This window comes from Manis javanica, chromosome 15 (genome assembly GCF_040802235.1).
Source record: "Manis javanica isolate MJ-LG chromosome 15, MJ_LKY, whole genome shotgun sequence".
NCBI classification, from domain to species: domain Eukaryota; kingdom Metazoa; phylum Chordata; class Mammalia; order Pholidota; family Manidae; genus Manis; species Manis javanica.
The window spans coordinates 43,370,078-43,383,906 of record NC_133170.1 but is presented as its reverse complement, the minus strand read 5'-3'; the positions used below and the strand labels follow the sequence as shown (position 1 = coordinate 43,383,906).

The 13,829-nt window shown below is 39.5% G+C and overlaps 1 protein-coding gene across 1 annotated transcript in view; it reads left to right on the top strand.

Moving 5' to 3' along the window:
- EFHB (EF-hand domain family member B) overlaps window positions 1-8,926 on the top strand; it is a 76,986-nt gene extending 68,060 nt beyond the window's left edge. Inside the window, exons 10-13 of the mRNA XM_036996296.2 lie at window positions 1,990-2,197; window positions 4,710-4,922; window positions 6,189-6,370; window positions 8,629-8,926. Coding sequence (XP_036852191.2) covers window positions 1,990-2,197; window positions 4,710-4,922; window positions 6,189-6,370; window positions 8,629-8,805 — 780 coding nt within the window. The 3' untranslated portion in view covers window positions 8,806-8,926. The remainder of the gene's footprint in view (window positions 1-1,989; window positions 2,198-4,709; window positions 4,923-6,188; window positions 6,371-8,628) is intronic.
- Window positions 8,927-13,829: the final 4,903 nt, after the last annotated feature.

The following is a 13,829-nucleotide window of genomic DNA, read 5'->3' as shown; positions in this document are numbered from 1 at the left end:
AAGGGGAGCGTTTGGCCAGGGTCATGAGAATAGTTTTGAGTTTTGCCCACTGAGTAGAGCGACTGTGTCTAGTTTTGGTCCTGCGTAGCTCTCTTTGAGGTTGCAAGTCCCCGCAGCCTAGTGAAGACCACTGGGTTTCAGGTCAGTGAACCAGGTCCAGGGGCTCTGACTTTCAGAATCATTAGTCACAGAGACCTGTAGCTCCAAGGGGTCACTGGGGTTGCGGGGCCCCAAAGGTACTGGCGTTCTCTACCTGTAGCTCTTCCTCCAGAGGTACTTGCAGGTATTCCTAATACAGGCATGTAAAGCATCAATACCAATTACACATTCGGCAGTGGAAGCCAGCGAAATAGTATATCATTTTATTACTGAGTAGGATGATGACCTTGGCACTCATACGCAAAGAAGCCATGGAAGTGTGAGTCCCCGCTTGGACAGAGCATGCAGCCCTTGATGCCCTCTGGGGACAGGGAGACCTTGGTCCTACATTGGACATCTTTCTCCTTAGCAGCTGAGGTTCAGGGATGCTGGAGGGAGGGAGAGAGCGTGAAGAGAGAGAGAGAGTGGCTCTGCACCCAGCAAGTAACAACATCTCCTGTGAGTTTTGAGTGGTACAGAGGGGAATGCAGCTCAGTGAAACAAGCCACCTGTGTTCTCATTCCACACACATCCCTATCCTGGGTAGCAAAGTCATCATTGCTGATACCATGTATTGCAGTTTTGGGGGTCCCTTGATTCAATAATCACAGTGCACATTGCTTTTTGGATAGGGCTCTGGGGTTTCCATTTTTTGTTGATTTGTGTTTGTGGCAGAGACTTTCATAAAGAAGCCTACCTTAATCTAGGGCAATTGCAGCTCCCTCATTAAAATGTGTTTTAGATTCCCATTCTGCTTCATCCTATGGTTAGGGATATTTTCCAGGCCTATAGGTCTGACCACAGGAATGTATCTAGAATTAACTGGGTCAATTTCTCATTCTTCAGGGGATCACCTTCATCAGCCTTTTAAATCCAGTTCTGGGCTTAAGCCCTGTATACTGGTCAGTAAGTCATTTATGGTTTCCTTTGGGAATTTGTCTTTCTTAGGGAAATCTCTCTGAGAGGGCCAGAGTTCCCTGCGACAACCAGGACCCACTGCAGAAACCCGCAGACCCTTTACTGTCACCTCCCAGTGGAAGTAAGGCTGGTCTGATAGACTACGGGAAGGGCTGAGCAGGAAGACCACTGGCTGGCGCCTCTCTTCCTTACTGAGCATTCTGTGCTCTGTCCCCCATCTCCTTAGACAATCAGCCAATTTCTGCCCAGAGCCTTCATAAATTTCCCTGCTTTCACACTCAGCAGAGATGCTCCTGTATTTACTATTGTCTGAAAGGAGGTGGAAACTTTCCCTCCTCTCCCTACAAGGGTGAATCTAGTGCTGATTATTACAGAGGGTTCTGGCTGCCAGCTTACTAGCATGTCCCTCTGGCCCATGGGAGTGTTGACAGCAAACAGGCAACTGTCTTTGAATCCATCACGCTATACTTGGCCTGCAACTGCTTCCCCAGTTTCTCCTCATGACCAGGCTGTGGAGTGGAGAACCATTTACTGCCCAGTTGGAACACCAGAGACATTAAAAACTTTGAAAGCATGGAAAATTATAGAGAACTGTCAAAGTACACAGCCTCTGTCAAGGGCAAATCATGGCTGCACCTGCTCTACCATAGCATAAACAGCTTGATTTAAGGAAAAAATTATTAAAATAGAATGAACAAAGATTCTGGGCCACACTCTGTTCCAACCAGGACTGACATTACTGTGCATCTATCAGGATGAGACAATGAGAACTAATCTCATTGAACATTTGACCCCTCCTATGTGCCAAATAAGACAAATTCTTCAAATTTATGTCATAGAGCTGTTTCTTTTGTCTTAAATGAAACAATTCATGTCACCTACTCTACTCTTGAAGACAACACTCCATCTTTTTTTTTTGCTTGTGTCTAACAGAAGGGGGATGGGGTAATTGATAAAGATGAACTTCTGGAAGTTTGTGACCAGTTCAGCTTGCGTTTGGATGAGAAACTGCTGGACCAGCTCTTTGACTACTGTGATGTGGATAATGATGGGTTGATTAACTACCTCGAGTTTGCAAACTTTCTGAACTGGAAAGATAAGATGCCTCTTAAAGAGTATGAAGAGAGGGTCATTATTAAAGGTATTTAATTTTTGAAGGTTTGTTAAATGGACTTCTACACTTTTATTTTCCTGGGAGCTCACCTCTTGCCAACTTTAATATTATATATTTAAAATATGCACATATATACATATTTATTTGCTTGTTTATGCAGAGATTATCTGTGGATGGATAGGAATGAATTTGGTAACACTTTTGATTTCCAGGGAAGGGGAACTGGGTAGCTGACGGACAGGGTGGCAGCAAGACTCACTTTTTAATCTGTGTGTTTGTATCTTTTGAATTTGGAGCCATGTATCACTCCTTCAAAAGAATAAATGGAAGCAAAAAAGTTTACACAGAAGCTCAAAATAGGAAAACAGCTCTTCAGAAAGTTGTTTGAAACCATTCTTAGAATAATTAGCTCCCCTCCTGTAGGAAAAGTCACTAGTAAAATAGAATTTGGTGTAAGCAAATTTGATCTTTTAAATTTTGTAAGAAAAGGAAAAACATAATCTTTACCTATATTTAAATATTTTCATGTTTATACATTATCTTCCTACATCAGTAACCATATATAATTATATGTAGATACATATGTGTATGTGCACATGCATAGATTTTAAACATAGCTAAAAATCACAGTGAATGTGCTGTTTTTATTTGGCTTTTTAAAATTTGACTTTCAAATATCCATGGAATGATGAGATACTTTTATGGTTTCTGTAAGCTTCATTTTCAGTTCCCTCATGCTGATGTATTATGAATTACTAAACCATTTCCTCACTCTTTAAAATTTAGGTTATTTCCAGATATTTTAAAAGTAATATGGGTAACGCTGTAATGATTATCATCTCAAGCTGCCTGTTTCTAATTATATCTCATTTCCTATGAATATTATTATTATTGTCCCAGAAGTAACTTTCTGTATTTTCATTTTGCTTTTCCAAATGACTGCACCAATTTGCAATTTTATCAGTGAAGGCTCTGAGAAGGTTTTACTCCAACCTTTCTACCATGGAGTGTTATTTCAAACATTCTTGAAATTTAGCTGGTATATAATGATACCTCAATTTACTTTAATTTTCAAATCTTGGTTATTAGAACTATCTTTTTTTAAAAAGGTTATTTATATTTTTATCTCCTCTTGAAAACTCTCTCTTCTAAAAAGTAAAGATACTACTGTTTTTGCCTTTATTCCCGGGTCATGCCTTTCTGTGAGGCCAAAACCAAATCTGGGGATTGATTATGTGAGCGTTTATGTGTTCCTGGGATGGCCTTTCTCTTTTATCTACTAGAAAAGCAGAATCTTTACCTAATGAAGCTTTTCATAGGAAATAACTGTTCCCCGGTCTTCTCAGGAATAAAGAGAGGGTAACACAGCGTTTTCCTTCTTGGCACAGCTCTTGAAGTAGAGGGGGAAGTAGAAGCCTGTTTTGAAGTCAGGTAGTTCTTCACATTGTTCCTGGATTTTGGGTCCTGCATTTTCCGTGGGGCTCTTTGGGTTTTCATCTTCTTCTGAGTTAGTGGCCAGTGGGTCCGTTAGAAGGGGCTCATGAATGTTTTGCCCAGAATTTTCTTGCCTCAGATTCTATCTTCCTGGAGAAATGTGGGTAAGAACTACAAGGCAGTGGCTTTTGAACAGTTTTCTGAGAAACTGTTTTTCATGCTTTCTCCAGATTTCTGCTGTTTTGAGGGGAGCAGGGAGGGGATTAGAGGGTCTGGGATGAACGCTTTCACAGCGAGCATTACCAGGAGCTGAACGGGGCGTGCAGACTTTTGATAGGTTTGCCGCGGTTGCCACCCCAATCTGATGATGGCGCAGGACTGCTTTTGCAGCTCTCGCTTGGGTTGTCCCAGGTCCTTGAGCGTTCCTCTAGTGACTGAAAGACCACAGAGCCCTCTAGTGCCAGCTGTGTAGTTACCAGCTCTGTGAAAAAGCTGTGTCAGCAATTCACTCTTCAATTTCAGCCTTGACTCAGCGAAGCAAATTTGAAAAAGAGGACAGAGTCTTATTACCATTTCAGTTCTACCTCAGGGTTTTCTTTTACCCACTGATTTGAAGGGAGTTATTTATTTAATCAGTTCCAGAGCTCACAATGAGTTCTCATGGTTTCATCCAAATGCCTGTACAATACAGCCCCAATACATGGGGCTCCCTGCCGTGATCAGGTATGTGTGGGATCTATAACTCCACGTAAGTTGTCTCTCTCCCTAGGGCACAGTGCTAGGAACAACTCTGGGAATACTGAAGTTCAAGTTAAATATGAAAGTAAACTCTAATTTTACAAAAGAGGAATGAAAATAATAGGTTCTACATTCTCATTTTGGTCTCTCAGATGGTAATCATGTTCAAGTTTCCTCGTGTATGACTTTGGCTTGAACTTGCTCTTCCACAGTGGGGTGCTGGGCATCAGTGAAGGGTTTATACCAGCCTAATCTCAGTTTCTACCAGTGGAAGACACTACATGGGAAGACTAATTTTGTTGCCAAGCAGCAACCACCACGCAGTAACTTCTTCCTGCCCTGTTCCCCTTTCCCTTTTTGCTTAAAGGTAGAAAACCAGATTGTGCAAACCCTGCTGAAGCTCATGTTGAAGGATCTGAACCAACCCTCCTGATAAAGCCTGAAGATATTGTCTTCAAAGAACCAGGGAGCTCAGAAAAGACTCTCCGGACACTTCTGAGGCCAAATGATAAAGTTTCTGATCACTTTAAGACAACTTCTTCTGAGATCAGTGCGGTTGTAGGAGCTGTTCCTTCTACTTGTGAGTTTGTTTGTCACATTATTAGCTGAGTTTTACGAGGATTGGCAAACCTAGAAGTGAAGGGCCTTTTGTCTGTCCTTTTATTGTCCCCAGCCTCCATCTCATTTGACTGGAAATTTCTCAAAGCCTGGGACCTTTCATCAGTTCTGGATCTGAAGCACCCAAGGGATCTCAATAAATGCAGGCCAAACTGAATTATTGTTAATGATTCCACGTAAAATGATTCTCTGTGTATTAATGACATTGAAACCATCATAGATCAGCATACTGAACGTTATATAGACTTTACTAAGTATTAGAAGACTTTTAAATCATGTGATTTTTGTCCATAAACAGATTTGCCATCAAATATTTGAAGAGCTCTCACAGAACTATTCTCTTGCTTCCTTCCCCATCTATTAGTTTGTTAAGGATGTCATAACAAGTACCACAAACTGTGTGGCTTAAGCAACAGAAATGTATCTTCTTACAGTTCTGGGGGCTGAAAGTCTGAAATCAAGGTGTCCGCAGGGTTGCCTCCTCCTGAGGCTGCGAGGGAGCCTGTGTGCAAGGCCCCCCCCTTAGCCTCTGTGGATTTGCCGGCCATCTTTTGTGCTCCTTGGCGTCGGCTGCATCACCCTGATCTCTGCCTTCAGCCTCACATTGCGTCTCCTGTGTGCATTGCAATGACCCTATTTCCAGATAAGGTCACATCCTGAGGTACTAGGACTTTAACATATGAATCTGTTCGATCCATAACAGCCCATATTTCAATATTAAACATGATGAATATTGGTTATTTAAAAAAACTTTTTTATTTGTCAAAAATCTCTTCCTTGGACTAAGGACATGATTAAGGATACACATTTTTTTAAAAACTGGATATGTAGATATGCTGTTCATTCGGGCATAATGAGATCTCGCTACTCCCCTTAGAATGATGCTGTTCAATAGAAATATAATCGGAGTCATATATATTTAAAAATTTTTGGTAGCCACATCAAGAAAAAGAAACTAGCAAAATTATATATATATATATATATATATATAATATGTATCCCCAAAATATACTTGTAACATGTAATCAATATAAAATGATTAAATATTTCACATTATTTTTTGGGGGTACTAGTTCTTTGAAATTCGGTGTGCATTTTGCACTTACAGGACATCTCAATTCAGACTAGTCACATTTTAAGAGCTCAATAGCCACATGTGACTGGGGGCCACTGCATTGTGCAGCTCCGTTTTAGAATGTTCTGTTTCCTTCCCTCATTGATGTCCTAGGTTATCCCATCTATGGTGTTCCAACCATTCGGTCTGATATTCCTGCCCCCCGAATTCGTCGTGTCAGTGATAGAACTAATTATGGGGAAGAGGGCAATGCCTATTCATTACTGCATCCTACCATCTTTGGCCAGAAAGGAGTATATGAAAGAGACTTCTTCAAGCCAAAATCAAAAAAAGAGGTACAGCATATTATTTCAAAAGGGTTGAAAGAAACATGAACTTTACATAAACATACTGAGATGAAATGTTTATCAAAAAACTACTTAATTTAGACTTTTCAAAACTTGAGCTTTTATATTACAAAAGTCATCCAGATTCCCAAATACAGGATTCTTGAGGATAATGTTCAATTTGGTTGTGACATTTTGGTCCAATTCTTGAAGAAGAATTTGTTCTATAATAGGAAGCATTACATTCATGTCATATATTCACTATGACCTATATAAAAAAAGACACTGAACATTATTCCTAGTTGAGAAAAAGCAAAAAGGATCAAGCTCTTCCTTGTGTAACTATGCTTATGGTCTTGGGTCATTTGGCCTCCAGAGAGTAAGTATGAGGCAGCCACTATTAACACGTTTCAGATCATCTGCAGCAAACACTGATTTGAAATATTCTGTCCTGTTGCCACACCATATATCAGCCCACGTGTCTTGTTTTGTGTGTGTGTGTTGTGTTGTGCTTTTTTTTTTCTTAGAAAAAACGGTCCTCATATCCCAGGTGATTTTCTTCCTAGATGGGTTATAGAAGCAGGAGCAACCAGCTAGGTCCAAATAGCCTGGCCCCTGGGCTTCCGAGGGCTGAGGATGCAGAGCAGACCAGCTGGCCTCCAGCTGCACTTGTGGAAAGCAGGGAATGATCTGGGACCACCTGCTTCTTCGGAACTTTCATATCCAGGGCCAGAAATATGAAAAGACATATGATGCCTTTGGGGACCTCAGATGAAGGGTTGATGGCCTAAAAACTTAGCTAAATACTAACTAAATAACAGATTCATTCCAAGGGAGAGAGGAAGGGAGGAGAACTTTAGAGGATGATGCCTTCTGGCTGGTCCCAAAGAAGAAGCCAGGACGCACCATCCACTCTAGGGGGACAGAGAAGAGACTGGCGATGCTTTCAAGTCCCTCAATCACTCTAAAGGGCCTGGGAGACCAAAGTTCAGGGTTGCCAAACAAGACAAAAGTTTCCTGCTTGTTTCAGGATGCCTACAATTCTTTTAACTAGGAAGTCATATAACTGGAGTCTCGCAGTTCTAGATAAAAAAGAAGAACCCAAAGAACTAATGTTAATTTGGAATAGACGGGTTTCTGTCAAAGTGTTAGCCAATCAGTACCCTACGAAGGAACGTCGAGCTAGGGAGGAATGCCTCTTGAGGAGTGGAAAGGGGATGGGGCTGCACGAGACTGAGTCAGACCGCTGGATTCTCTACCTGCCCCGGTGGTGGGGAGGCCACTGTTGTGTTTGCTGCCTAGGGCGGCCGCTGGCATCACTGCTTTTTTGAATTGCGAGTGTATTTGATTATGCTGTTAATTTCCCATGAGGGCACATCATTTCTAGGGCATCTTTTAATTGTTGTTCAGATTCTGTTTAGTAGATGTATTCTGCGGCTCTTCTATTTCTTTGGCTTTCCTCTGCACTGTCTAGCTTTCCTTCCCAGTTCCCTCCTTGCTTTGTTCTTGTATGCGTCATGGTAAATGCTTTTCCGCTTTGAAATTTAGTTTCATCTTTCTTCAAAGCTTTACTTCCCTGTATTCATTCTAACATTTCTTTCCACTACTGGTTCCAGTATTTCCTTCCTCATATTTCCCTGGGACACATGAAGCGTGTTTTCCCTCTCCCCTCATCTCATGTGAGAATCATTGCTGAGCAATCATTGATAATCACAGTTGGCTGGTTTTCCCTGTGCTCAGCTTTGAGTTTGCTCAGTTGCTCACTCATACATACTCTTTCTCTCTGGTATTTGCGCACCCACAGCTGAAATGTTTACAACAGGCCAGTCAGAGCACCTTATAAGTGCTCTTATTTTAAAGAAAGGAAACTAATATTCAAGGGGTTTACGTGGTGCACATAAGATCATAGTGGGCAGAAATGACTGGGATGGAACTCAAATCTGGCAAGTCTTCAGTCTTTGACTCTTTACTCTCTCTGCTTGAATTACACTTTTTCCCTTCAAAATAACCAGAAACACTTAGAGTTGAAAATAATTTTATATGTTGGCAAGCATAGTTGAACACCCTAATGCTCATATTAGCACAATGACAGACCTAGAATTTTGTTATTTGCTAATTATGTGTAATAAATAAGCACACCCATACCCACAGACCAACACACACCTTTTTGGGGATAAAGATCCATAGTCTTAGATGTTATAAAGATATTTTAAAAATATAAATTTGAAAACATAAATCTTGGTCTGACTTTTAATGTGTTTTTTTAGATTGCGCAGATATTAGGTAACATTGGTGTCAGCCTTTCTGATGAAGAATTTGAAAATGTATGGAATCTTGCATCCAAAAAACATCACCAAGGAGAAGTTTGTGTGGAGAACATCAGAAATGTTCTGGATGAGCTACAACATGCAGACAGGATCAAGTGTAAAACCACCACAATGTGATATTTTTGGAGTCCGTTCATTTAAGCAGGAGAATTGTTAAATCTGTGTTCATCTACAATGTTCAGTTCACTCTGGTTTTAGATAGTATGTCATAATTCAGCAGTCACTGTGGTGGGACTCAGATGCCTGTATGTGTTGCTAATAAATTTAATTTTTGGATTTAAAATTTTATTTTATTGTTTTCTATAAAGCACCAAAACGCTTGACAAGCCCTTGGAATTAACTTTTAACCTCACCCAAAGCCTAGTTCATAATGATAATAGAAGTTTGATGTGCTTAGTGTGCTGAAGAATTCTATGCATCTTAGTTGTTTGAAGTTCAAAGTCTGGTTTGTGATACCAAGTTCACAAAATATTGTCTTTAACATTCTATTTTTCTCGCTAGGTATCACTATTGACACACTGAAACTAAGTGGGCTTTTCATCTCCTGGCCTCTGATAAACCTTCATCCCAAGGAACAGAGTTTAGAGAGCAACATTGTTGAGTCCCAACAGTGACATGATGACCATTAGTTTTCATTATCTTTCTGTGTCCAGAAAAGCACGTTGTCCTTGAAGTATCTGAAGAGGACACAGCTGACCCCCCATTAGCTGTAGTTTTAGGGCATCATTAGTGACAAATTGCACCAAGCATTTCCCTCATGCCAGGCCTCTTAACACGTACACATGTGAGACCCTGGCTGGATGAGAAATAAATAGCTTCATTTATTATATAGGTGATTTATATTTAGGTTAAAAATTTTTAAATAATATTTTGAAATAATTTCAGACTCACAGGAGATTTGAAAAGTAGCACAAAGAATCATACTGTGGTGTGCTGGACCTGCTCTTCATGGTTCATTCAAGTCATTTGTGAGCATGTCCTTCGGCATTACATCCAGTGACCCCACATTGGTCCTTCCAACCATCTACAGCGGGAGTAGTTTCACTGAGGAAACACCAAATGCTACTGATCAGGGATTTCTTGCCCCAAAGAGAATCTTGTCAAATATTTACAAGCACATCTTCAGCTATCTATCTATCTATCTATCTATCTATCTATCTATCTATCTATCTATCTATCCATCCATCCGTCATCTATCATCTATCTTCTATGTACTATTTATCTACCACATCTTCATCTATTATCTATCTTCTATCTGTCCATCTGCTATCTATTATCTATCTACTATTTATCTATCTACTATCCACTTATCCATTTACTGTCTATTGTCATTTTCATTTATCATCATCTATCATCTACTATCTATTTTGTATTATCTACTACCCACTATCTCTCTAATTTATCTTCTATCATTTATCTACTATGTATGTATGTATGTATGGGTGGATCTATCATCTACCTACCTCTCTATCATGTACCTATCTCTCTATCATCTAGCTATCAATCCATCTATTGACAAAGACAGGCTCCTTGACCAAACTTTAATCTAGCATCTCTGAGCTTTTTTCTCAACTAGGCCTTGATCTTGGGCTTCTGTGTCCATCCTTACTGGGCCTGCATTACCCACTTTAAGCAAGAATCCTGTTAAGTCTAGAGAGACTCCTCCTACTCTTGCTATCTGACTACCCTACATAGCTGATCAAATTCTTCATTCCCATCTTTTTTTTTGGTATCATTAATATACACTTACATGAGCAACATTGTGGTTACTAGATTCCCCCCATCATCAAGTCCCCACCACATACCCCATTACAGTCACTGTCCATCGATGTAGTAAGATGCTATAGAATCAATACTTGTCTTCTTTGTGCTGTACTGCCTTCCTGGTGCCCCCTCCTGCATTATGCATGCTAACTGTAATGCCCCTTTTCCCCCCTCATTCCTCCCTTCCTACCCATCCTCCCCAGTCCCTTTCCTTTTGGTAACTGTTAGTCCACTCTTGGGTTCTGTGAGTCTGCTGCTGTTTTCATTCCTTAAGTTTTCTCTTTGTTCTTATACTCCACAGATGAGTGAAATCATTTGATACTTATCTTTCTCTGCCTGGCTTATTTCACTGAACATAATATTCTCTAGCTCCATCCATGTTGTTGCAAATGGTAGGATTTGTTTTCTTCTTATGGCTGAATAATATCCCATTGTGTATATGTACCACATCTTCTTTATCCATTCATCTACTGATGGACACTTAGGTTGCTCCCATTCCTTGGCTATTGTAAATAGTGCTGTGATAAACATAGGGGTGCATCTGTCTTTTTCAAACTGGGCTGCTGCATTCTTAGGGTAAACTCCTAGGAGTGGAATTCCTGGGTCAAATGGTATTTCTATTTTGAGTTTTTTGAGGAACCTCCATACAGCTTTCCACAATGGTTGAACTAATTTACATTCCCACCAGCAGTGTAGGAGGGTTCCCCTTTCTCCACATCCTTGCTAACATTTGTTGTTGTTTGTCTTTTGGATGGTGGCGATCCTAACTGTCGTGAGGTGATACGTCATTGTGGTTTTAATTGCATTTCTCTGTTGATTAGCGATGTGGAGCATCTTTTCATGTGTCTGTTGGCCATCTGAATTTCTTCTTTGGAGAGTGTATGTTCAGATCTTCTGCCCACTTTTTAATTGGCTTATTTGCTTTTTGTTTGTTGAGGTGCAATGACCTCTTTGTATATTTTGGATGTCAACCCTTTATTGGATCTGTCATTTATGAATATATTCTCCCATACTGTAGGATGCCTTTTTGTTCTACTGATGGTGCCCTTTGCTGTACAGAGGCTTTTTAGTTTGATACAGTCCCACTTGTTCATATTTGCTTTTGTTTCCCTTGCCCGTTGAGATATGTTCATGAAGAAGTTGTTCATGTTTATACTCAAGAGATTTTTGCCTATGTTTTCTTTTAAGAGTTTTATGGTTTCATGACTTACATTCAGGTCTTTGATCCATTTTGAGTTTACTTTTGTGCATGGGGTTAGACAATGATCCAGTTTCATTCTCTTAATGTAGCTGTCCAGTTTTGCCAACATCAGCTGTTGAAGAGGCTGTCATATCCCCATTGTATATCCATGGCTCCTTTATCATATATTAATTGACCATATATGCTTGGGTTAATATCTGACTATTCTGTTCCACTGGTCTATGGATCTGTTCTTGTGGCAGTACCAAATTGTCTTGATTACTGTGGCTTTGTAGAAGAGCTTGAAGTTGGGAAGAGAGATCCCCCTGCTTTGTTCTTCCCTCTCAGGATTGCTTTGGCTATTTGGGCTATTTTATGGTTCCATATGAATTTTAGAACTAATTGTTCCAGTTCATTGAAGAATGCTGTCAGTATTTTGATAGAGCTTGTACTGAATCTGTTGATTGCTTTAGGCAGGATGGCCATTTTGACAATATTAATTCTTCCTATCCATGAGCACAGGATGCATTTCTATTTATTGGTATGTTCTTTAATTTCTCTCATGAGTGTCTTGCAGTTTTCAGAGTATAGGTCTTTCACTACCTAGGTTAGGTTTACTCCTAGGTATTTTATTCTTTTTGATGCAATTGTGAATGGAATTGTTTTGCTGATTTCTCTTTCTGCTAGTTCATTGTTAGTGTATAGGAAAGCCACAGATTTCTGTGTATTAATTTTGCATCCTGCAACTTTGCTGAATTCAGATATTAGTTCTAGTAGTTTTGGTGTGGATTCTTTAGGAACTTTAATGTACAATATCATGTCATCTGTAAACAGTGACAGTTTGACTTCTTCCTTACCAATCTGGGTGCCTTTTATTTCTCTGTGTTGTCTGATTGCTGTGGCTGGGACTTCCAGTATTATGTTGAATAACAGTGGGGAGAGTGGGCATCCCTGTCTTTCAACCAATCTCAGAGGAAAAGCTTTCAGCTTCTCACTGTTCAGTATGCTGTTGGCTGTGGGTTTGTCATATATGGCATTTATTATGTTGGGGTACTTGCCCTCTATACCCATTTTGTTGAGAGTTTTTATTATGAATGGATGTTGAATTTTGTTGAATGCTTTTTCAGCATCTGTGGAGATGATCACATGGTTTTTGTCCTTTTTGTTGATGTGGTGGCTGATGATGATGGATTTTCAAATATTGTACCATCCTTGCATCCCTGAGATGAATTCCACTTGATCATGGTGTATGATCTTCTTGATGTGTTTTTGAATTCAGTTTGCTAATATTTTGTTGAGTATTTTTGAATCTATGTTCATCAGGGATATTGGTCTGTAGTTTTCTTTTTTTGTGGTGTCTTTGCTTAGTTTTGGTACTAGAGTGATGCTGGTTTTGTAGATGAGTTTGGAAGTATGCCCTCCTCTTTTACTTTTTGGAAAACTTTAAGGAGAATGGATATTATGTCTTCTCTGAATGTCTGATAAAATTTAGCAGTGAATCCATCTGGCCTAGGTTTTGTTCTTGGGTAATTTTTTGACTACTGATTCAATTTTATTGTTGGTAATTGGTCTGTTTAAATTTTCTGTTTCTTCCTGAGACAGTCTTGGAAGGTTGTATTTTTCTAGAAATTTGTCCATTTCTTCTAGGTTATTCAGTTTGTTAGTATATAATTTTTCATAGTATTCTCTCACAATTGTGTTTCAGTGGTGTCTGTAGTGATTTTTCCTTTCTCATTTCTGATTCTTTTGATGTGTGTAGATTCTATTTTTTTCTTAATAAGTCTTGCTAGGGGTTTATCTATTTGGTTTATTTTCTCAAAGAATCAGTACTTTGTTTCACTAAATTTTTCTATTGTTTTATTCTTCTCGATTTTATTTATGTCTTCTCTGATCTTTATTATGTCCCTCCTTCTCCTGACTTTGGACCTCATTTGTTCTTCTTTTTCCAGTTTCAATAACTGTGACTTTAGACTATTCATTTGGGATTGTTCTACCTTCTTTAAATAGGCCTGGATTGCTATACACTTCCCCCTTAGAACTGCCTTTGCTGTGACCCACAGAAGTTGGGGCATTGTGCTGTTGTTTTCATTTGTCTCCATATATTGCTTAATGTCAGTTTTAATTTGGTCATTGATCCATTGATTATTTTTTTAATTTTTTTATTGAAGGGTAGTTGACATACAGTATTACATTAGTT